Source organism: Pseudopipra pipra, chromosome 1, assembly GCF_036250125.1.
Source record: "Pseudopipra pipra isolate bDixPip1 chromosome 1, bDixPip1.hap1, whole genome shotgun sequence".
Lineage (NCBI taxonomy): Eukaryota > Metazoa > Chordata > Aves > Passeriformes > Pipridae > Pseudopipra > Pseudopipra pipra.
In genome coordinates, this window is record NC_087549.1 from 24,345,042 (window position 1) to 24,370,313 (window position 25,272).

The 25,272-nt window shown below is 39.5% G+C and overlaps 1 protein-coding gene across 3 annotated transcripts in view; it reads left to right on the top strand.

Annotated features, from left to right (window-relative positions):
• Nucleotides 1-25,272, top strand: part of LOC135411421 (uncharacterized) — a 106,507-nt gene that overhangs the window by 67,145 nt on the left and 14,090 nt on the right. For 2 of the 3 annotated variants that reach the window (XM_064648931.1, XM_064648941.1), the window contains exons 4-5: nucleotides 6,087-6,271; nucleotides 7,482-9,397. In XM_064648931.1, coding sequence (XP_064505001.1) covers nucleotides 6,087-6,271; nucleotides 7,482-7,804 — 508 coding nt within the window. In that variant the 3' untranslated portion in view covers nucleotides 7,805-9,397. Of the gene's footprint in view, nucleotides 1-6,086; nucleotides 6,272-7,481; nucleotides 9,398-25,272 lie in introns of those variants that run through there. The other variant, XM_064648948.1, reaches the window with a different exon arrangement.

The following is a 25,272-nucleotide window of genomic DNA, read 5'->3' on the forward strand; positions in this document are numbered from 1 at the left end:
GGGATCATAGCAACTCTAAATCATCTAAAAGCTAAATTAGAAACTACCATGCTGAAAACTTGTAGGAATCATGTCTGCTAAAGCTAAATAAACCTTCTATGCCTTTGAGTTTTCAGGTAAAAAGTGAATAGATATTGCCTGCACCTTTCTTTATATAGGTTTTAGCCATTCGTATTCTGCTCAGGCCCCTGTTTGCCATACAATTCTTTGCTTCAAAGCTTGTCCATTTTTATTTATCACCTCCTCTAGTCCTCCCCAAAATCCTATTCTGGCAGCTCACTTGCCTGAAAAAATTCCTTGCTGCTTCTCTAGACCTAGTTTCCAGAATTAGTTGAAAGTCTTTTTCTCCTTTGCATATGGAGCATTGATTTTTCCATTGTTGTTGTCATTTGTCATTTAATTTGATGCCTGCATTCTTTACAGGAATAACAAAAAATTCAGGCTTTGCACAGCCACCGGCATATAGAATCATAGAATCATAGAATCGATTGGGTTGGAAAAGACCTCCGAGATCATCGAGTCCAACCCTTGGTCCAAATCCAGTCCATTTACTAGATCATGGCACTCAGTGCCACGTCCAATCTGCGTTTAAAAATCTCCAGGGATGGTGAATCCACCACCTCTCTGGGCAGCCCATTCCAATGCCTGATCACTCTCTCTGTAAAGAATTTTCTCCTGATATCCAACTTAAATTTCCCCTGGCGGAGCTTAAGCCCGTGTCCCCTTGTCCTATTGCTGAGTGCCTGAGAGAAGAGACCAACCCCCACCTGGCTAGAACTTCCCTTCAGGTAGTTATAGACAGTGATGAGGTCACCTCTGAACCTCCTCTTCTCCAGGCTAAACAACCCCAGCTCCCTCAGCCTCTCCCCATAGGACTTATGCTCCAGTCCCTTCACCAGCCTTGTTGCTCTTCTCTGGACCCGCTCCAGCACCTCAATATCCTTTCTGAACTGAGGGGCCCAGAACTGAACACAATACTCAAGGTGTGGCCTCACCAACGCAGAGTACAGGGGTAGGATCACTTCCCTGCTCCTGCTGGCCACGCTATTTTTGATACAGGACAAGATCCCATTGGCCTTCTTGGCCACCTGGGCACACTGTTGGCTCATGTTGAGCTTCCTGTCAATTAGTACCCCCAGGTCCCTTTCTGCCTGGCTGCTCTTCAGCCACTCTGTCCCCAGCCTGTAGCGCTGCATGGGGTTGTTGTGGCCAAAGTGCAGGACCCGGCACTTGGCTTTATTGAACTTCATCCCATTGGAATCAGCCCATCTCTCAAGTCTATCCAGATCCCTCTGCAGAGCCCTCCTGCCTTCCAGCAGGTCGACACTCCCTCCCAATTTAGTGTCATCAGCAAATTTGCTGATGATACACTCAATCCCCTCATCTAAATCATCTATAAAGATGTTAAACAGGACTGGGCCCAACACTGATCCCTGGGGAACACCACTGGTGACCGGCCGCCAGCTGGATGCAGCTCCATTCACCAGCACTCTCTGGGCCCGACCCTCCAGCCAGTTCCTAATCCAGGAGAGGGTATACTTGTCCAAGCCATGGGCTACCAGCTTTTCCAGGAGTATGCTATGGGAGACAGTGTCAAAGGCCTTGCTGAAGTCTAGATAGACCACATCCACAGCCTTCCCCTCATCCACCAGGTGGGTCACCTGATCGTATATCTCCATAGAGTTAGCTGCAAGATTAGGGCTTGTGAAGTGAACACTACTCTTTCTTTCTGACAAAGTAGCCCAGAAGATGGAAGGAATGAGAAAAGTGACACACCAAACACGAGCCCTGTTTTAAAATTTCTTGAAACGAGTGTACTGAATCAGGACAGAACATAGTTCAAAAGAATTAACTTCTTTCATTGATACTAAATTCAGGGTGTTGGTTTCCAGGAAGGCTTAATTTAACTCTGGAAATGTTTTACTGGGTACTTCCCTGTGCACAGGGTGAGTGCCAGAATCAATGTATGCCTTTGAGAGTCTGGTCTCAGGCTTTTCAGTAACTGAGCTACTGGCATCAAGCAGCTACACAGTAGTTCATCCACCCGGGTTCTTTCAAGCTACCACTTTTCAGAACCTGCATGACAATATTGAAAATTAAACCCAGTTAATAGAAAAAAATGTTAAATCAATGACCATAAAATTTAATGAGTTTATAGCAGTCTTAACACAGTAGGACTGAATTATCATGTTAATTTAATTTCCATTTCCAAATGAACCAGAAGGCAAAATAAAGGTCAATTAACCACTGTCTTCCTGGCCCTCTTTTATTCTTTCAGTGCGTCTTTAAAATCACAGGTTTGAGTGCTTTGGGGGTAAAGCATTCAAACCTTTTCTGGAAGTTCATGAGTTTCTCTTAGAGACTGCATATAAATAGAATACAGCCAACACCATAACGGGTGCTCAAATACATGGATTGCTTTACAATGTTCTGTCTTTCTCTGTAGATGCCTCCATATCAGAGCTAAATAAACATTACAGCGAGTTTTATTTGCTGGTATTCATTGCTATGTCAATATTTCTGGATGAACTTTGGGCTTTGACAAATTATCATTAGCTCCAATCTACATCCTTACAAACAAGTGGCATGCGTGCATCCTTCCCCTCCTGTTTCCTCTGCTCACAAAGTGCTCCCCATCACTGTTGATGAAGCAGCTTCAAAGCCTGCCCTAACATTAGCATGTGCCATGATGCCCCCCAAAAATTCACAGCAGTTAACCAAAAAGACCACTTAGCACATTGCCCAGGCTTATCTCTTTGTCACTGCTCCCCTCTGAAGTCAGTGATTGCCTCCTACCTTACATCTGGAGTGCAAGGTCTCCAGCTGCACCATGAGAAGCTCATCTTGGTCCTTATCCACGGAAATAGAGACTAGGCACTTACCCAGGACAACACTAATTAATGCTCTAGGTTGCTTCACAGGCACCTGTGATTTCCATTGAGATGAGCAGATCAACTATGTGATTTCTGGTGTTTGGCATCATGTCACTTGCTAAATTTATTGGTATGTTGCTTGTGTGTGCTCGGGAGAGGCTGTGGCACCTGGTTACAGATGCTGATAAACCGCAGGATAGCTGAAGCACAAAAGGAGAGGTCTCAGCAATGTTGAAACTGATGGAAATTCTACTTGTTGATTTTAATAGTGCCACGATTATGCTGGAGATGTTTAACTTCCCAAGGTCACACAGAGTTTTAGTGATCCAGCTGGGGATGTAGTCAGATGTCTTGGATTGCACCTTAGCTGCAAAGCAAATCTCTCCTCACTTCTGAGGAGTCAAGTCTGCCCATCTCTTAAGGCTTCCTCCAGAATATGTTCCCTATATGTTCCTGATTATTCCCTTTCCTCCAAAGACGGTTTATAGACAAAATTATTTCCTTATTTCTCTTTCTGTGATGAAATAAGATCCAATGAATCATGATTAGAGCAACATATGTATTGGAGTAGTGTTTTTATTCTCTATTTATTTGTAAAGTTTGTTTGTTAAGGGATTGGCAAGCTTTCCCACCTCGTATTTAAACAGTCTTAAAATAGTGATCTAAAGAGATGTTAAAAAAGAAGATAAATCTTTAGTTTTATATATTCTACTGGCTGGAATTGCACAAGGCCTGAAATGTTGCTACATAAAACAGTGCTCTTTCTATGGTCATATGTGCAGTATGAGCACAAAACTGTACATAGCTTGAGGCAACTTTGATTTTTTTTATCCAAGCAATACTATTCTTGAGGTCACAAATCAATTTAGACTCCCCCCCTCCCCCCATACAGACAAAATCCTGTTGTGTACTGGTGCAGAATGGCTGTTGTGGCACCTGGAGCAAGAAATGGAGAGGAGCCTCCTGCCCAGTTGACTGGGGAGGCTCAGCTCTGTCCCCTCTGGCATGTGGGCACAGAGCAGCTGTGTCTTCTGTGTATTTAATAAATATGCCCCAGGTCTTGCTAAGCAATGTGGGCTCTGCTGGGCTTTTAAAGGATGTGGCAGGTGAGTAAGGTTATGTGTTACTTGGGCATTGCTTAAAAATTCAGCACAGTTCCCTGAAAGTTCAAACTTTTTCTTACTTTGGGAAATGAAATAAATCATGCCCAGTGGGTTTCTTAAAGAAAAATGCAGGCTGCTGTTATAGCAATGTAAAAGAAGAGTAAAAATAAAGATAGAGAACTAAAGTTTAAAGAGATTTCCGCAATTGTTGATTTCAAATGCAGAACCCCCTTAGGCAAGTGTCAGGCGAAGCTGGTAGGAGGGAGACCAAGAATGGTCTGTAGAAATAACTCCAAAATGCCAATGAAAAATGGAAGGATTGAGTCAATTATATAGAGCTTTTAAAGCCATCCATTAGAGAACAATAGTTCTCTTCTAAATGTTATAGGAGAATGCAAAAGATCTGCATCATTCCTATCAAACCATAGTTTGTCTTCTAAATGACAGTAGTGCTGTCTGTTGGAATGTGTGAATTGTTAAAGATGTATTTATAAATAGTTATTCTGCTGAAACAATTAAAACCTGTATTGATGGTTTTTGAGGTAAGCTCATAGTGGTGATTTTTTTTCCTTTTAAACTTTCAGTGTGTCAGATCCAGACACACTGATCTTGATATTTGTTTGTGTGAAGACTTGTGCTGGGCATGCCTTTATAGCTATCTGAACACCACTTAGGTTTCAATTTGTAAAGGCTTGTTGGACATCTGGAAATAATAGCTTAGGATCTGACACAAACAATCCTGCGCTGCACCTGACAACAAGCAGCCAGATAGCCAAAGAGAATAGCTCAGGGGCTGAACTCTGCACAAAGTGTGCTTAGCTCAGTGGACAACTCTGAATAATGATCCTGTGAATATCAAAGATGTCCTGTAATTTCCTGAGCAGAAGAAAGACATCAGAGAAGTTATTTGGTGTCCATAGTTCTAAATTTTCATTCAGAAGAAGTCGCAATGGAATTGGATGAACTCAACATGTCAATATGTTGGAAAAACAAGAAAAATTGCTCATTAATAAAATGTGTAGTGAGGAAATCTTGGCTTCTGAAGCTGGTGGACATAATTTAGCACTTTTGACATCTATACATAACTCTTAATTCTAGACAAGGGTCAGGAAAGTTATTAATTGGAATTTGGGGACATTAGCTAGTATTAGTTATGTACATCAGGATTTTCAAAGTGATTTTGGATGTGCCATATTTGAGATATTTAATGTTTTATCCACCTTAAAAACTGCCTATTCTCATGAAGCACACAGAGCATGCACTGACCACCTGCTCCCTTTCCCCAGCAAAAGTCATACCTGTTAGATTTTTCTGTGAGACAGAGTATTGATATTTCTTTTTCTGCACTTAAAAATAAACATTCTTTAGGTTTCTTCCCCCCCCCCTTTTTTATGGATACTTGTTAGTTCACTTGTATGACCAGAATGAATTCCTATGACTGATGTAATTTGTATTACAGAACACAGGGTGTGAAACCAATACCTATTTTCCCTGTTCTTCAGACTGAAATGGCTATTGGATTAAGCTGATGGTGGCTTGAGCTGCTTTTTGGGGAATTGTTATGGTGTTTCAGCCAATTAAAGGAGAAAATGAGATATTGAATCATAGAATCATTGAATCATTTAGGTTGGAAAAGACCATTAATATAATCGAGTGCAACTATTATGTTGTTTGAAATGCTGCAAGAAAATAATTTTCTTTGACCAGCTTGGCCAGTGAAAGGAAACTGCCAGTAATATTATTTCTCTGAGAGGAATGTAACCTGTATATGCATATGTATTTGTTTCCTGCTGCGTCTGCCAGGAAAGCTGGGGAAAGATGTTACTCATTACCTACTTGGAAACATCTGTCCATTTTCAGAGCATAGTTTTTACAAGGCATGATATTAAACATTACATTTACACATCCTGAAAAGATTTACAAAGAGAACAAAACTGTTACAAACAGTGAAGGGAATGTGGTTAGACATAGCAGATAGGAATGAATGAATGTATTTTTGTGGAGGAAAGCCTTGCAAAGCTGCTGCCAGACAGCAGGGGACTTGGAGACAACCCCTTCCAAGGTCTCCTGTCTCTCTCCCTGACGCCCTCCTTCTCTTTTTCCCGTCCAGACAGAGAACTGCCTACATGGCGCAGCTGTCTTGGTCAGCGAAAGTACAGAGGAAGCCCAAGACCTCTATTGCGTGCGCACAAACCTACCGCCCCTGCCCCAGTGCTGTGCTCAGAGTCTGGTGGGCTCCTGTTTTGAGCACTGGGACCCAGGTTTGTTGCTGGAAACTTCAAGATGAGGATTACGGTAAGACCTGAAGTTCACCCACCAAGTCGATCAATTACCTCAACTCTTATTGTTCCTTTAGTAGTGGAGTACTCTTCTAATTTCTGTTCCTTTAGTCATGAAAATGGGACTAAAATGCTGACTCAATGTCCATTTTACAAGCCAGTGTCACAAGGCACTGAGGAATAAGATTCTTACTATTGAGTGAAAAACAGATGGTACAATTTCATAATATACTTTTGCACAAGGAGGTGAGCCTTTCTGTCTTTGTCTTTCTTTCTTTTTCTTTCTTTCTTCCTTTCTTTCTTTGTGAGTCTAGCTGTCATTCTGTTGAAAGCTTTCTCGTTTCAGAAAATCTCTAACAGGATTGCATACATTGTCTCTCTGTTGGTTGTGCTGCTTTTAATGTTGCACAACTGCATTTGTCTGAAGGAGATATTTATTAAATGCAGATACACGTTACTCAAGCATCAGTTTCATGCTATTATTTTGACCATAGCATCCTGCAATCCGCTAGGGCATGATTTGGTAGAAAAATTATGACTGCTTTATGAACTCTGGAAGTCCATGTGTTACTCTATGCATTGCTTCATTCTCCAGAGATTCCACACAGGTTTATACAATGCCAGAATCAGATGTCTTTTTTAAGGTTTAAATTAGGCTCTAAGCCAATGAGATCCTTTAAAACTATCCACACTAAAAATATTTATAAGTCTGCAAGTCTGTATCTAAGCAGCTTTTACTACAATAACTTACAGGAAACGGTTTCTAGGATTTTAATGTTTCTTCTAAATATTATGAGGGATCATGCAGTTATCTTTGCAATTTGTAAGTTAGCAATAAATTACTACTGCAATAATGTTCTAGTGTGTTTATTTGATTACAAATGCAAAAATTCTTAAAATCAGTATTAGACAAATTTTGAGTGGAATTAGTTTTAAATCTCTGATGTACTATAGTGGAATATAAGCCTATATAATTTAGCTGAAGTTTTAAATTAACAAAATTATGCAAAGCAGTCAATCTGTTTGAGTAGGTAGGCAGAAAGGTGGGGAGAGTGGTGTTGTATGTAATGGAGAGGCTGGTATGTATGGAGTTTACAGTTGGCAGTGGCATGGTTGAGAGCCTCTGAGTAAGGATGAAAGAACAAACAAATAACATGGATATCATTGTGGGAGTCTGCTATAGACCACCTAACCAGGACAATAATGCCGATGAATTATTCTTCAAGGAACAAGGGAAACTTCCAAATCAACCGCCTTTGTCCTATGGGAGACTTCAACTTGCCAGAAATTAACTGGGAGCATCACACATTTGGTACAAACAGATTCGAAAAGATTCCTAAAACGCTTGGATGATAACTTCAGGATACAGGTACTTAGGAAGACAACTAGGAAAGATGTCCTCCTTGATTTGTTGCTTGTCAACAGAATGGATCTCGTGGGAGACGTGGAGATTGGTGGATGTCTTGGCCACAGTGACCACAAAGTGATCAAGTTTAAAATCTCTGTTGGCAGAGGAAAAGTGCCAGCAAAACTTCAGCTCTGGACATGAGAAGAGCAGACTTCAGGCTACTCAGGGAACCAGTGAGTAAGGTCTCTTGGGAAAATGTTTTAGCAGGTGCTGAGGTCCACCAGTGCTGATCATTTTTCAAACATCACCTCCTAAGGGCACAGGAGCAGGCAATTCCCAAATGCTGGAAATCAAGCAGGTGAAGCAGAAGGCTGATTTGGCTGAGCAGGGATCTTCTCTTGGAAATAAGGTAAAAAAGGAAGGTGTATGCCCAGTTTTAAAGATTGATCATGTGCTCAGGAGGTCAGCTTATGCAGGTCAGAGACAAGCTGCTCACTTGTTCTGCACCTGCCTATGTAGCCTGTAGCAGTCTGCAGATTTTTGGTATATATTTTGGGGTTTTTTTAAAGTTTGGACTTTGTCTAAGAAAATCCGTGGCTCCTCTCTTATGATTTTTTCCAGACATCTAATAGGGACATATTAGATGCTGTTTTACTAGTGGCATTCTCATTTTAGATGAATTCAGGTATGTGATAACATTCTAGATGACTAGATTGCTTCTTTTTCCAGTTTCCGTGCTGACCGTTTATTACAGCAATTTTCTGTCAACCATGGTATTTGGGTATTATTTAGATACTGAAATCTAACATAAGGCCAAAATCATACCAGGCAGCCTGATTCCTATCTTTTTTACCTGTCCACAAATAGAATCCTTGCAATAAGAAATGTGCAACTGGGAAAGTCGTATTTAAGAGATATCACTCTTCAGCCCAAAGCTGGAGAGATATGGACCTTGTGAGGTCTCAGCTGAAGCCTATTCATAAGATAAAGCTGTTATATACAACGTTACTGATTTCATATTCCGTGAATTAATGTCTGTGAGTCAGTAATAGAAACATCTCAGCATATACCCTCTACTGTACTGACACAAGGAAACACCTGGGTATTATACTAGGGGATCTAGAAATAGCTAAGCTGGACAGATGTGATAAAAGTGGGTGAGGGAAAGTAGTTTCTATGATGCTTATTCATGTGGTAACCTTATCCAAAGAGATTTTCACCCTGAAGGTTCTGAGGATGCCTTACAGATGACATACTGTCTTTAAAATCCGTGTGTCCTGTTTCTGGGTCACATCATCTCCGGGATGAGGCTTGGGAGCTTTTTCCATCCTTACACTCCATTTCCACTGACTTCTTTAATAGAACAGAGATTGTGCTGATGGGCTTGTCTGATATCGAAGAGCCTTTGAGATATACAAAAGTGGTGATGACTGCTTTTATACAGAACCTGATCTCTCCTGAGCAATGCCCCTGAGAAATGGGGTGGAGACTGGTCTCCTGAATCCAGTTACTAAGGAATTTCAACCACTACCTGCAGTGGCCTATGCTACATCTTATTAAAGAGAATTTATGAAACTGTAGAGTTTACTTGCAATGTGAGGTATGTACCATTAGCACCAGGCCTAGGAGATTTTAAAATTTTACTTTCCTGTTTAGGCCAACAGGAGTTTCACACTGCAGATCAGTCCTCAACTTTTTCAATCAATTACTTGTGTGTCTGCTGAAAAATTCTCCTGTAATAAATTGCAATAAAAAGGCTATATGTATTTTTACTGTACATGCAGTGATCCTGTCCTGTGGAGTTACATTGGTCCTATGGTTCCATAGCACTGAATAAATAAAACAATGTTGCTCTGACAAGGTGCAGTGTAAACTGAAGCTGTTATATGAAAACAGCTGTGTTAATTTTACCTCTGAAGAAAACACATACACACACACACACACAAAATCAATGATTGCCAAACAGAAAAGAACAAAATGGCTAGGGAGAAAAATAATGTTTTCCAGGAACCATAACAGAGTGTTGCAAAAAAATGCATAGGAAAAGCCCCTGAAGCAGCTAAGGCAGAACAGAAAAGCACAGTCAAAATATTTGTTTCTCCTCTGAAACAAAGAGATCTTTTACAAATTGTAGCTGCTCTTCCTTCTCTTCTAATCTAACATGATCATGATTGAAAAGGTATTTTTAGATAAATTAACACAGTGTGGTGTTAAATACACCTTGTTACTCATGGAGGGAGTTGCACTCTTTTTTTTTCCCCTATTGCAAATTGCATCATAAGACAGCTAATGTTAGGCACTGCATCTGGGTAATGACTTGATAAATTACTTGACTCAGTGGTTGCTGACCTCGAGTTTACAATGTGATTTCATAAAAAACTGCATAAAAACTTAATGGAGATAGACACAGGGCTTTCCTAAATAGAGAAGCAACTTAGAGAACAGCAAAAATGATAAGTACAACAGTTAACTAGCCCAGCTCCTGAGTTTCTCATTGACTCTGAGATGCCCAGATGTGACAAGCTGCTTCTGCTATCATTGACAACTGGTTTAATGTGCTGGATTATTTTACAATACTGGTCTGTGCAAGTATATTGATAATAGGATAACACTATGGACCAATACATATTAATATCTACCTTAATATGATATCTCATATTAAATGGTTTAATAAAGCTGTGACTTCTTGCTTATGAGCTGGTATGTAGGCTGAGAGTACACATATGCCTTCTTTTCATTCCTACATTTTGAGGGCCTGATTCCCATCCCGCCACTCCATCTTTGTTACTGAAGGAAAAAAGAGAAAAAAGTATAGGAAGGTAATATATGCATGAGGTAATATATGAAAGGTATTTGAGAAAGCTCCCTTTGTGGTTTGTTCGTTAATATGGACATTGCCTGACATTTGAGGCAATTTTGTAGAGGCTTCATCTCCAGCCTGTATTGATAGCAGGAGTTGCCCTGACTCAAGTGTAGCACCTTGCATTTGGTCTTGTGAAACCTCATGAGTTTCCCATGTGCCACTTCTCGAGCTTGTCCGAGTCCCTCTGGATGCCATCCCATCCTTCAGGTGCATCAACTGCACCATTCAGCTTGGTATCATTTGTAAATTTACTGAGGCTGCATTTGATCCCTTAATTTATGTTGAAGATATTAAATTGCATTTGTACCAATACAGACCCCTGAGGGACACCACTTGTCACTGATGTCTGTTGGACTCTGAGCTGTTGACCAGTACTCTCTGGATGCAACTGTCCAACCAATTCCTTATCCACCTAACAGTCTGCCCATCAAATCCATCTCTCTCCAATTTAGAGAGAAGGATGTTGTAGGGGACCTTGCCAAATGTTTCACAGAAGTCCAGGTAAAAGACCTCTGTAGCCCTTCCCTTGTCCACTGATGTAGTCATTCCACCATAGAAGGCCACTTCTATGGTTAGGCAGGACTTGCCCTTGGTGAAGCTGTGCTGGCTGTCTTGAGTCACCTCCTGATCCTCCATGTGCCTTAGCAGAGCTTTTAGGAGGATCTGTTCCATGATCTTCCCAGGCACACAGGCTGACAGGACAGTTCCCAGGGTCTTCCTTTCTACCCTTTTTTAAAATGGGAACATTTTTTCCCTTTTTCCAGTCACCTGGGACTTCACCTGATTGTCTTAACTTTTCAAATATCATAGAGAGTGGCTTGGCAACTACATCAGCCAATGCCCTCGGGACTCTGGGATGTGTCTCATTGGGTCCCATAGACTTATGTATGTTCAGGTTACTGAGGTGGTCATGAACCTGACCTTACAGTGGGAATCACTTTGCGTCCTTAGTTCCCATCTTGCTGTCCATCCACTCCAGAGGTGTGAGAAGACTGAGGCAAAAAAAATTGAATACCTCAGCCTTCTCCTCAGTCTGTTTATTTCTCAAGACAGCTAAATACATGAAATGTTGTCTTTATTCTAGGGATTTTTAAATATTTGGCTTGCATGTTGTGGAACCACCATCCAATGAATATTTTCTGCCAAAAATGAGATAGATTTCTTTCAAAGGCACAAGTCTTCAATAAACTGTAGAAATGTGGAATTTTAATCCTGATTCCAAACCTGCCAGTTTAAAACTTCATATGATTCCCCTCTAATTAAAATAATCTCTAAATGCCTATCATCTCTCAACCTATTTAGTAACAGGTAGGTACCTAAATCAGGCCAAATGTTGACATGTTTGAGGATGAGGAATCTGGGTCTTCCTCCCATCATTGAAATTGATATGACTGTAGGGAAGCTAAGGAAATTTGCTTTGCCACTGGAGAGTAAAATCTAGCCTGTTGATCTTTAGTGAAGAGGAATTTTAATTCTACAACTTTTATTGGTTTTATAAAACCTTGAAACTCAAAAAAATCCAAAGATCTACTCCAAAACTAAAACACTGGCAGCTCCTGCTGGATGCACATCAATTACTGCACTCCAGTAATAATGGCCAATCAGAGACAAAATTGGAAAGAACTGCAAGAAATTTGAAAATTTGAAAAACTTTCATTAATTTAACTGTAAGTCCAGTCTTGCACTGGCTTGTACAGAATGCATTTAAGTTCTGTTAAATTAGAATATATGTCACTACACATTAAAAAAAAAAGTTCATATATATATATTCCTAGTATATTCATAATTATATTCTCAGAGTATGTGTATGATCAACACCAGTACTAGTTACATTTTTGTTTGTTCCTCTGGGCAATCAATTGTCAACCCTTAAATATCCTCTGGTCTCTCTCAAATAAAATAGATATCTAGTCTTACACTGAAAACATATTTTAATTAAGAGTTCTGCTTTTTTCTAATTTCTGGTGGACGTTGCAGTGAAATTTTTACATGGCTGTTGTTCACAGCCTGGGCACATCAGACCTGCCCAGACAAGCAAATAACACCTGAGAGACACAACTTCATTGTTACCACTGTCAAACTTTCTGGCTTTCAAACTTTTGAGATCTGATTTATATAGGGCAAATGTAATACAAAAAAAAAAAAGCCAACACTCAAACTCAATAATCCTCTGCACTTCTTTCCTTCTTTGTGAGAGCTCAGAGTTCATTCTTGAAGTTAACAAGTTATAGCTCACAGCATCATTATGGGAAATATTATTCATTGTATCCTACACCTGAAACTGGTGTGGAGAGAATTTAAGATGGATCTGTAGAAGGATGATGGTTGAAAGTTTCCCAGCTTTCAGCATTATCCTTCTTTCAGTCTCAAATGTGTTTTTAGGTACTGTTACCCACTAATGTGAGAATAGAAGGAAGGTTTATTTTGTCAGCACTTTCCACATCATAAGGAAGCAATAGGACCCAGCCAACATACAGCACAGATATATTGACATCTGAACTTTTTATTTGTGCTACTATTCTCCATCAGTGGAACAGAGTTGATTTGGTGCTACCAGCGCCAGCAGGTCTTTCAAAGCTCTGCAGGCTTTGAAGTGCAACTCTGCTAAATATGACTAAATTTAGCAGATTTGACTCTTTGTGAAGTCTCTTTGCAGGAGAAGCATTTTCTAATGGTGTGGGCCCTCAGCAGCATAACTGGTGCATCATCAAACCAGAGCATGTTCAGGGGTCTCCAGTTGCTCTGGCTTTCCTCTTAGCCAGACTTTTAAGTTTGGGTTAAAAGAAACATCTACATCATTTTTGAAAACTCTTTAGTGGACTTTAAATTCGATTGGATCTTGTCTGATTGCAGTCACCTCTCTGCAGTTCCCCAATCATTCACAAAGCCAATTAGCTGTGGCCTTCAGTCCTTTCTTCCCAGCTGTGGGCCGAGGGAGGGAGCTGAAGTCCATTTTGAACTCCGAGATGCCACCTGAGTCCTGCAGCCAGCTTACAGACATGCTCCAAGGGCAAACATGCCACAAAGCCCTTCCATTCACTTCACAGTTCCTTTTTCCTCGAAAACAACGGATCTGTGATCAGAAAAATCATTTACTCAAAAATAAAGAGTAAATGTTTTCCCTCTTCGATAATATTCCCGGTTCTTTCAGTAGGTATTATGTTCTGTAATGTGCTGTGTGTGCACCCATTTTGTCATCGCTTTGGGTCATCCTTGCTCACAATTGGTTATTTACTCAGGGGCTTTTGAAATTATTGAGTTGACACATCTGTCAGACAGCAAAAGCAGAAATGCTAAAAGGTCACTTGGAGAGAAACCAGCTGCTTCAGACAAACCTTTCTGCCTTCAAATAGCACAATCATTATAGTCTAACAGATGGGGCCTCTGCTTTCATTTCTGTTTTTCTCCTTCACTTCAGGTATTTAGATATACTACCTCATTGCCAGGTCAACACAGGCCTTCTTGTCATTACCTACACAATAGGCAGCTCTCCCCTTAAGAGAAAACAGCTCCATTTTCTGTAAATGGGAGAACCAGTTTCCTCACAGACAGAAGTTACAGAACGTTTGCAACAAACTTTCCTATTAACAGATTAATTTGAACACCAGTTGTTACACTATGAAACATGCATATAGTACTGATCTAACACTGTGGAGAGCCTGGGGGCTTTTGGCAAAGATGAAGATAAGTAGAAGTGAGCGAATAATTCTTAACAAATAATTTACTCAACAAATTTGGATTCTCTCTCTGTTTGGTGAACATTAACCAGGCAATCGTGATTTCCTCTGATTTATTCAATATCCATACTTTTGAGAAAGCATCCATCCAGATGATTTATATTGCAGCTGGTGGGTGATCATGATTCTGAAAAATGTTGTTGGGGCTGCTGTGACTCATAAATCATGTGATATTGTTTCTGTGCCGTGATTGGGCACAGCAGAGGGGTTGCTTCTGACATAATCTCTCCTGTTTTAAAGTTCTCTTTCTGGGGAAAAGCTGTCAAAAGCTTGATTGCCTATCTGTACGTGGTAAAGGAACAATGGGAGGGTGCAGAAGTGTTCAGATGAATGGAAAAGAAAGGCACTCTCCAAGCTTCTATAATAAAAGATCTGTTCAGAAACATCACATGGATTTACACAAATGCTTAGATAAGAAAATCAAAAACGTTAAAATGGCAGTCATTTTTCAAAGAATCTAATTTGATTTCAAATCAAATAAATGTCCGAGATGAAAGTTATGTATTTTTACAGAGAATGCACATTTGAACTGTGTAAAAATCCTTGATTATCAATAGACACAGTGGAACATTTCATTTAATAAAATTCATGCACTGTGGGCAATAACAGAAAACTGAAAATTGTGCTTTTGGAAGGTCATTGCTCTCTAAATGAAGCAGTTTTGGAAGTAACACTTTCAAGGTAAGTATGTACTTGTTATGGAATCCATCTCAGAGAGTTTTTAACATCAAGTGGCACTAGGACACTTAAATTTCAAAACAACAAATTGAACCTGTTTGAAATTTTTTATTCTTTGGAAATATGGAAGAAGGTGAAGGAAGCTTTTTACTCTGCAGTACTGATCAGCTGGTATAAAGAAAGAATGAACAATTCAGAAAATATCCTTTGATTTTGGTGATGGTTGATTATAGTGCCCTGGCTCAGTTCAGTTATTTTCAAGTAATAGAAAATAGATAGAAATAGATAGAAAATAGAAAATAGGTTGGATAGAAACCCTCAGGCTGTGGCTAATAAATGTGAAGAATACTGCAAACTGTATGAAAATTAATTACAATAAGGCAATGTTTTAATCACAAGGATTGTGATGCAACAGGTCATAAAATTCTCCATAACATCACACCTTAAAAGCAATCTTTAAAGGCTGTCTGGTAAGAAAAAGGACCACAACTGCACTCCAAGTCAAGGTGTTTAGGAAACTGTAGTACCTAGCATTTGAACTTGCAAAAAAGCAGCTCAGTCCAGGATGAAGCATTGGAAAGAGAAGACAGTGCTTCCCAGCACACTTGTGTAATACTAAATACAGCAAGAAAAGTCATCATATGTGAAGACCTGCAAAACTCAATAACCTAATCAGCAAAAATACCTAAGAAAGTGCTGTGCATTCTGTTTGAGCTAACCTCATGTGGGAGAATATCTGACAAATGCAAAAGATGCAGAAAGCATCCTTTTTCAAGAGCTTGAAAAGACTAACCCCACAGCACAGGATACAATGCAATAAAGCAATATATCCAGCTCAGATGGACTCCCAAGAATGGACACTGCATAGTGGTAATAATACATGTTGAGAAAAGTCCACACAAGGGTACCATAACAGCAAATTGAAATGTGCTCTACTTAGCCAGTTACAAGAAGTTGCAGATCCCTTAGAAAAATAAATTGCAATGGAATTTATAGCATTCCTTTAATGTGAAAAGGATTTACTGTTGTCACTTAATAGTATCCTGGCTAGTACATGACAAATGCTGACATTCTCTGTGGTCAAAGAGAGAGGTTTCATGGGAATTCAGTGCTTGGTGAAACTTGACCAGATGCCACTTACCATAATACCTTTGCCAAAGTGAACAATAAACATAATACTGAAAAAACATTATTATTATTATTATTGTTATTGCTATTATTATTGATTATGATGATGATGACAATGATGATGATAAAGTATTATTTCATTGAGGTTTCATGACCAGAAAGCAAATTGCAGATGGATGCACATGGAGACCTGGAGTGACGGGATGCCCTCAGGACTACTTGCCACCACTGAAATAGAAATAGATCCAAAACAAGGTATCCTAAGTTTGTTCAGATCCATGTAAAGTCTTGACAGAGACTGAGTGATTTCTGCAGACAGCAAAAGCCACTAGTACAGGGAGATCAAGATCCATGCTCCAGACTCACATTTCACGAATTGAGAACCTATAGGTCTAGAAGTGCCAGAATGTCACTCCCTAAAATGGTATGAAAAATATATTTGCATGAATACACAGAAGCTGTTCAGGGACTGAAAGATCCAAGGTAGAGCCAGTACTTGTCCCAAATGATTAGTGACACTGAGGAAGTTGTCAAGGCTTGGAACTTATGCCAAAAACACAGGCCAAGTCAAGCAAGAGAGTCCATGTTGGCACAGGAAAAATTGTTCTCCTGGAGCAAAGTATGCACAGAATTGTTTAGAATGACTGAAAAACATTATGTACTTGTCCTAGACTATTATTCTCATGTCAGTAAAATAGCTTTACTAGAAGATACTAGAGCTAAACTGTGATTATGCTTGTCAAAAGTGTTTACACTAGACATGGGATACCTGGCATAGCGGTGCTTGGCAATGAAATGCAGCTTAGTAGGCACAAGTACTGACTGCTAGTGGTAAATTTGGGGTTTAGGTTTGTAATCCCCTATCTTTTATTTACTGGATTCCAATCATCAGGTTGAAAACAGTGTCAGTGTAATAAATCTGCTCTTAAAAAGAGATTGTGAAGTCAGACTGATACATAATGAGGATAAACTGCTAAATTTCTACATGAAAATGATGCTGTATGTAGCTTTGTGCAAAACCAAGGGCTGAAAATGGCAGTGGTATTCTGGGAATCATCAGCCTGATGACATTCTCATTGCACTGAAGGGAGAGACACAGTCCCACCGCTTTGCAGCTGGCAAGGTAAGGGACACTGACATAACTATTTTTTTTTCAGAGAAGGTTTTATGTGAGTAATATTTTGGAAGGTTAGAACAGAAAAGCACAAGGATGTTGTATTTTCAGAAAAGAGCAAGATTGCATGTGAGTTGCGGCTGTTAGGGAGGTGATGGAGTGGCAATGAGAGGGTTGTACCCCTGAACCTTCCTTCCTGCGCAGTAGCTCTGTTGAAGGATGTCCTCTTGCACCAGAACAGAAACAAGCGCTCAAAATAACGTTGTTGTCGGACCCTGTGTGTGTATCTTTAAGGCTCGGGGTTGTGCTGAGGACTCCAGAGCCTTTTGTATTGAAGTTATTGACTTGTATCAGGTCTATGCAAGTCACTGAAAGTCATTACCAGCCTAAGGTTGTTCTATGTCCGTTGTGAAATGAATTGGTTGTGCTTGACAGCTGGGGTAGAGCTCTAGATGCTTAGATGCAGAACATATTGCCATCAGGTTTCTTTCACAGTACACAGCAGAGATTCTCCTTTTATTTTTTTTCAATTCCCCTCTTACCATCAAAGCAATTCTGTAAGAGTTGCTGGGAGCTGAATTGGAAATGATTTCCTCTACTGCCCAGCAGTCCTTGGTTGGGGTAAGCCTGTGAGATCTGATAAAAGCAGGTTGGGATGCTTTGAGGAATGGTGGCAACCTGAAATCACTAAAAAACCTGAGGTTAATGAATTTACACCAATGGGAGCAGAGTGTGGTCAGAGTTAACATTATTTCATGTCAGCTCCAGGTCTTTTAAAAAAAATATCTAAAATAAAAAATGTTTAAAATTTGTACCTCCTAACTTGAATCCTAGGTGTTTCATGATGTGAAGAGGTAACATTATTATCATCTATCATTAAATCCACTGAGTGTCAAACTTATCACCTTGACACTTTAATGATCCTTAAGATGTCCTTGTAAAAGCTGGGTGCCATGGCAACCACTCAAACACAGGGCCTTGGCAGTGTGGAACTTCTCTTAATAAATCAGGCATAATTGGCATCTATGTATTATAATAAATTAAAAGTTATTCAACTGGAATGATTTTATATTGTACAATATTAAGTCATTAAGTTTGCTGTTCTGATGTCTCCTTTGTGATATAATTCCCGTGTGTGCTTTTTAACACTGAAGATTTTGTCTTCTCCTCTTGCAAGATACAACTGAGGGGTTCAAAGGTGCAGCAAATCAGTGTATAGTCTGTCACCCCCAAAAATGTGGGTTTGATTTCTGGTTAAACCAGAACCCCACTGAAACTATTTGTTCCCAAAGACCAAAGTAATTAGATTAAACAGGTGAAAATTATCCATACATATACTCAAGGGACAGAATGATCCTTCTGCAGTGATTTGTCTGTCTTTCCCTTGTCCTGTGCTTTGTCCTCCTGCTGAGCCTGCAGACCTGCACAGAAGCTGGGGTGGATTGGCATGGCAAGGGGTGTGGTGGAGGGGTCCCCTATGTAGCCCCCAGAAAGTGCCTGGGGAGGAGGAGAGGGGATGTGCCATCCCATGGTGCTGATGTGCCAGTGGCACCCAGCTCTGTGCCTGGTCCATCTCCACTCTGTCCCGCCCTGACTGCCTCAGTTCACCCACTGGAAAATGTCTGGTTAAGAATTACAAATCCTTGAAGGTAGGAGCATGCAGTCCCTGAAAAGCAGAGAGTACAAGCAAAGAAAATTACCATATATCCAAGTTCTTCCTGTCTGTTTTGTCCTCTATGGCAACATCAGCTGCAGACAACAGGGTTTGAATTCACTGCCTTTGTGTTGCAAAGGTCACTATGCTATCTGCATAGCGTTTTCTGGAAACAGACTCCTTGAATGGAATATCAAAACTTGGGTGCAAATCTTGAAAGCATATTAAAAATATTCCCATGGCAGAATGAATAGGGCTAATTTTAAAATGTTGTCTCCTTCCTTTCCTTAAAGATCTTTTATTTTATTGATTTTCTGAGTGGGTCCTTCATGTCATAGAGTTATAAAGTATTTCAAAAATTAATTATTTTGCCCATAGGATGACTACAGTGGGTGCCATGTGAAAATTTCATTTGTTTTCTGCCGATTTGGATTTTTAAATGTCTGAATTTTAAAGCATAGATCTATTCCATTCATGAGTCTGTGAAACAGAAAAAGGCAACTTTTCGTTGTGCTATATCACAGTGGCAGACTACAGAAAAAGACCAGGAGAGTGAATGCACCATGATAATACCAGATGTATTGGTGGGAATGGGAATAGCGAAATTTGTCAGGTTCTCAGTTAAATCACTGTGAGCTCTAGCTGGACTGAGGTCTGTCTGAAAGCTCATGACCAGATTTTGTGACTCTCTGTACTGATTTGTTTGCCATATTCAGTTTTTGCTTGATGCCACAGTGATGGCTTTCTAATCTTCCTCTGATTTGCTACTGAAAATCAAAAAAGTCAAAATAAATGGTCCTTTAGACATGTTTGTTTCTCTGTTTACTACCGTGGAAATCATGTGTGAATGCTCTTTTTTGGTGGAAAAATATCTCTTTGTACATTTTAACAGTGTGGCACAGGAGACAATAACATGTTTCTGGATAGGTCTGCATTACACATACCTAAGTTCTCAAAACAGAAGAGTGTTTGTGTATATACTTAATTTGAAGCCTTTTTCAATACTTCACTGATAGAAAAAACCTGAAAATACTTATGCAGGTGTTTATCTGGACTGCTGAACAATTTAAAAATTGGTTATCTAGACAGTGAAGCTAAGTCAAAACATAAGTATCTATCTATGTGCCACTGTGATTTTAACTTTTGTCCTGGTTGCCCTTCATGCCCTGTTGTTTCTCAGCCTTTCCAATTGTGTTTTATATTCAGGTATCAGCTCTCAAGGACAAAGACAGTGTCTGAGTTTTTGGAGATAAACAGCTCTAGCACACTTGAAGGTGCTCAAAAAAAATGTTAATCATTATAGAGATGTTAATAATCCATTTATTTCACCACTGCTGTGCAATGTATCAGACATTGCAACAGTTGAGAGCAATAAAATAAAAATATGTCCTTGATCACAATAACATTATCAATGCACAGATATTTTTAAGTGAAAAGCTTATTTTTGAAATATGTTATCAACATTTTTATTTTTAAAATATTCTAATTGATATAGGATCAAAATCTAAAGCGAATTAAATTTACTTATAGAAATCCATATGTTTTAATCTGACACCAAATTTAGATTTCTTCAGTTTCCCCAAAACATGAATTATTGCCCCAAATTCAAAAGGTCACAGAATTGCAAAACTAATATATTCATTTCCTTAGTCTTATATAAACTTTAAATAAAAGTATTTTGGATGCTGATACACAAAGACTAATGCTTGCCTCCAGAAAATATTAAAATCTCAAAGAAAAATATAATGTTGCTACAGTACATTTTGCCACACTAATGTCTAGCATGGTAAATGCTGGTGTTTAAAAAATAAACTTCAGAGAGGTGTTGCTTGTAAATATTTTCAGGATGATTTTAGGATATTCTTCTGCATGCTTTTACAACTCACTGCTTTCTTAATTCCTGTCACTACTGATGAACTTTGCTTGTGAAGCACTTTGGAGATGTTGTGCAATACAGAAAAGAAGGACATTGTAAGACGGGAGGAGGAAGATCAAAGTAGAACAGAGGTCTGTATAAAATAGAGATCTTTGCAGTTTAGGTGATGGCTTGGGACTGGAATAAGGGCATTTTGACTGTTGAGTTGTTGTCATTGGGTCCCTTGTTTCTGAAAAGAGAATTATTTGTTTGGGTATATTAATGTATTTGTTATCCCATCTGAGGTACCTTAGCTGAGCTCAAACTGTTTCTGCTACTCTAGTCTCTTAGGCAACACTAGCAAGAGTTTCCAAATGGCACCTTTTCAATTTTCTTTTTTTCTAAAGAGGAATTGCTGTTTTAATTGTGCCAGGAATTCTTATGTTCAGCAATTTCCCCTGATCTCTACATTAAAATGTTCACTTTGATCTAATGTATCTAATGGATGATTATCAGCTTGCTATGTGAGATAATTTATAAAAAGCTAGTACTTTCCCATCATATCCACCACTTAGGAACCTGAACCAAGCACTTCAGTATGCAGCAGATGCTCTCCTCCAGGCTTGCTCCCTGTGACTGTTTTGAGGGTACCATTTTGATTACTTAGAAATTAGGCTTTCATTAAAATACAGTAAAGGTAAGCAAAAGCCTTAAAAATATGAAATAGGTACAGCATGATGCAGCTGATATCAGTAACATCAATGCTGAGGGATACAGCCTGCTTGCTCATCAATTCAGACACTAATGATTTAAGTACCTATTTTATTAGAAACTTCATCAGTTATATAAAAATGGAAAAAAGGAGTGAGAAAGTAGCGTGTGACGTGTTGTAGCACTTCACTCTTGAACTCTTGCCTACACCAGTGTTTATGTGGATGATTCCCATTGCAATCAGCTTTCTTTTTTTTTTTTACTAGAGACAGAAAAAGTGTTGTCTGATCAAGGCTGCTCTGGCAGCCTCTGTTTGACTGCGCTTTAATTTGTATGCACCAGCAGGTGTCCAATACTCAATTCTTAAAGCTTATATAATGTGTTTCATCTGCTGTCAACCCCAGAGTTAAAAAGTGATGGTCCTCAATTCAAGCTTTATATCTATGCAGGAGAGCAGAAGTGTGAACTGCAAGTGCAGCTGGTACAGACCCATGTGACATAGCTTTGATCTGGCTAGTTTCCAGTTCCAGCTTCCAGCACCTTTTGTAGCCTCCCAGTATGAAGGAAGGCTCATGCAACCCTGCAGAAGGGAGTTGTTCTGGGCCTGAGCTCATGTCAGTCTCTTCCTCCTAAGCTGAGGTCCTGTTGCATCAGTAGATTACACCTGTTTTTCCCCAAAGCTGCACAGTCTGAGTGGCTTCTTATCTAGGTGCTCAGGTCATTCCGAGGCAGCATAAAATGGCTGTCAGGTAGCATTGTGAAGAGGCAATGTTACTTTTTAAATTGTTTGTTTGTTTTCTCCTTCCATTATGAGAAGGAAAACAATTTGTAAGTTGTTCTTACAAGGAGGACAACTTGTATGTTGTCAACATCTCTCTTTTACAGAGTGTGGGTAACAGCAAAAGTGCAGCAAGGGTGACTATGAATAATTGTACATCTAATCGTGTTGTGATGCATGTGGACTATGTCTGGTGTTTTCTGTGTTGTGGGCTCTTAACTGAAGGGAATTTCCTCTCCCCAAGACAGGAGGTTGACTGCTCTGTCTTCCAGACTCCAAGGACTCACCCTGCAACTCCTGAGGCTAATGTTGTCCTTATGCTTTCCTTCCTTTTCTTTTACAGAATCTAAAATCAATTATTTTAAGGAAAGAAATTATGGTTTTATTTTGATTTTGCTCATGGGAGTACCAAACACATAATTAGCTGTAGACATGTTAGAATTGTTTGATGCTGGTCTGTCCGAAAAAGTCTGTCCAGAACCTTGACTTTTGGGTAGAGCAGCAAAAGAAAAATCAGATGCTTTTAGTTAAAAATACTTCTAAATCAAACTTTTATGGTTTGTCTTGTAAGTATATTTGCTCATCACCACTTATCTGGATCTGTTGAGTTTACTGAAGATTAGTGATTGTTGAGTAATAGTGAAAAGGTGTCTTTCTGCTTTTACAGTTAGGCCAGTAGCAGATATTTAGAATACACACATCCTCTCATTGTGCTGCAATGCTGTTGTCACTTTAATCATAAAAGAATTATGTATCTCTGTATATGAAAAATGTATTCTAGAACTACTCTGAATTAGTTTTTAATGTACTGTGACCTTGAATTGCCCCAGGATATTAATGCTAAATGATTACTTCTGAATGCTTTTTGAATAGCTGCACAGAGCAATTAAATGCACCATACATCACACATGACATAGTTAAACGCCTGTTCTGGTCAAGGAACCTAAACAGTTCTTTCAAATGATGGTAATTCCATATTACTAAAGATTAAAAAGAAAAGAAGTAATTTTTTAGTATTAAGATAAGCATAACCTGGAAGAGATTATAACCTTTGCCTGGATAGAACAAAAAAAAGATTTTATTTACAGTGATCTACAAGGAAGATCACTACAAAACCAATGCCCCATCACATTACATTTTCTCTCTAGACAAAAGGACCAATAGTAATAAATCCTTCACTTTTTGACAAGTTGCCAATTTTTTTTCCTCTAAAATAAAAGAATAATGAATATGGTTCATAAAATGGGTATAAAATGTGGACACTGCTATTATGTAGGGTATATTGCACAGCAGTTGACTTTAGAATGTGGAATGACATAAATCTGATCTTTGCAAAACCTTCCTATAAAATTAGTGAAGTTTAGAAGTGATTGCAGGGGCCAATATAGCTCTGGTAACTGAAAGAAAAAGAACCTTTTGGTTGGGTCACAGTTTCAAATCTGACTTGTTTTGATTTCCTTAAAACATTGTGATTGCTTGAAATATGTGCTATTTCAGATTCAGTAGCAATTTTGGCTCAGGTCGTAGCAGACATATCACCCCTCTTGATGTTCAGTGGGTATAGATGTTGAGCATGACTATTTCAGTGTGTCCTAAATAAAAATCAGCACAATTGCTCATATGACACATCAGGCACTGGTGACAAGTGCCTGATAGAGTCAACTTGCAGACTGCCCCTCAGCCCATGCTGCAGACCATTTCTTCACCTCCAGCCTGGTTCCTGGCAGCGATTCCAACCCTAAACTGAAGCTGCAGCATTCTTGTCCCTGTTTCCCTTCCCAGCTTCCACCCCAGGCTCTGCTGAGGTTGAGACATCATTATGTGTCAGGCAAACTGTCTAAACCACAGAAATGTTAATGGCAAATACATATTGACCTTGAAAGTAACACCCGAGTAATTCCAAGGAACTGAGCGAGGTCCTAGCAAACAATAATAAAAAAAGAACATAAAGCTTATATAGGGCATGCTTCATATAAAATTTCCAGCTTTTGCTGGTGTTCTTAGGTTTTGGAGTGGGATGTATTGTGTGGTGATGTCCATAGGATGAAAAGGGTTAAGGAATTAGGGCTGGAAGATCTGGTAAACAGGGTTGGGGAACCTGGCTTTGTTAGCTGTGAGCTACAGAACCCCAGGGCATTGCTGGGGGAAGGCATGCGGTGGGCAGGCAGAAAAGAGGACTGCTAGAGGCAGCAGTTCATTACAGCAGTTCATTACAGCAGTCCTGTAGCACAAGAAAAATCCAGAAAGGCTATGCTAAATAAAGAATCCATTTCTCTCCACTTGTGCTTTAACTTCCACACATGGAGAAGAAACAATCTAACAACTTCTAGAATCAGACACTGGGGGAGAGTAGGGAGTGAGAGCCACTGTTCTTAGGGGAATCAGTTATTCAGCTTGAAGATAGTTTTTACTGCATGTTTTCAGTGTAAGGAAGCACACTGTTGTATGACTGGATTAGACGGAGAAGACAATCTGTATGTGCTTTACAAAAACAGAAAGAAGATTTTATGATAAAACAGATTTGATGGTCCAGCTACTAAAATCAGCTGCTATGCAGTGAAATCTGCATTATGGCTGCCCCATGTCAGCCAGGGAGGATGCAGGCGCTAACATCATTGAAAAGTTCGAGCAGGAGTTAGACTAGCCCAAGGGAAGCAGAACATGCATGACTGGCACTTGCATGGCAGGTAATCCAAGCTGACATTGACCTTGACAACATTACACGACAATATTTTTACTAGAGGAAACCGACCTTGAATTTCCCAACGATGTTAGGTTCCAGCAGGCTTCTCTACAGCATGAGGATAGCACGATCCTGTTCTTTTTATTTTAGAGTTTAGAAATGTTTCATGTGGTCAAACATTTCCAAACTCTGCTTGTTCTGTCCCTGATCTTTGTTTAGTCCATGGCCTCGGAGATCCTATCACAATCTCAAGTGATATAGATCACTAATCACCTCATGGCCTTCATGGTGTCTTTTAGATTGTGACCTCTCTTTGCAGGTGTATGTGTAAAAGAAAGTGTCCTGGGGAACATTCCTTGCTCCCTGGCCTGTGGAAGGGTCAGTGCAAAATCCTTCTGAGAAAATTTTCTAAAGTCAAGGAGAAGGAGGCAGGACTGGTGCCCTACATCTGTCTCTGCTTCACTAGAA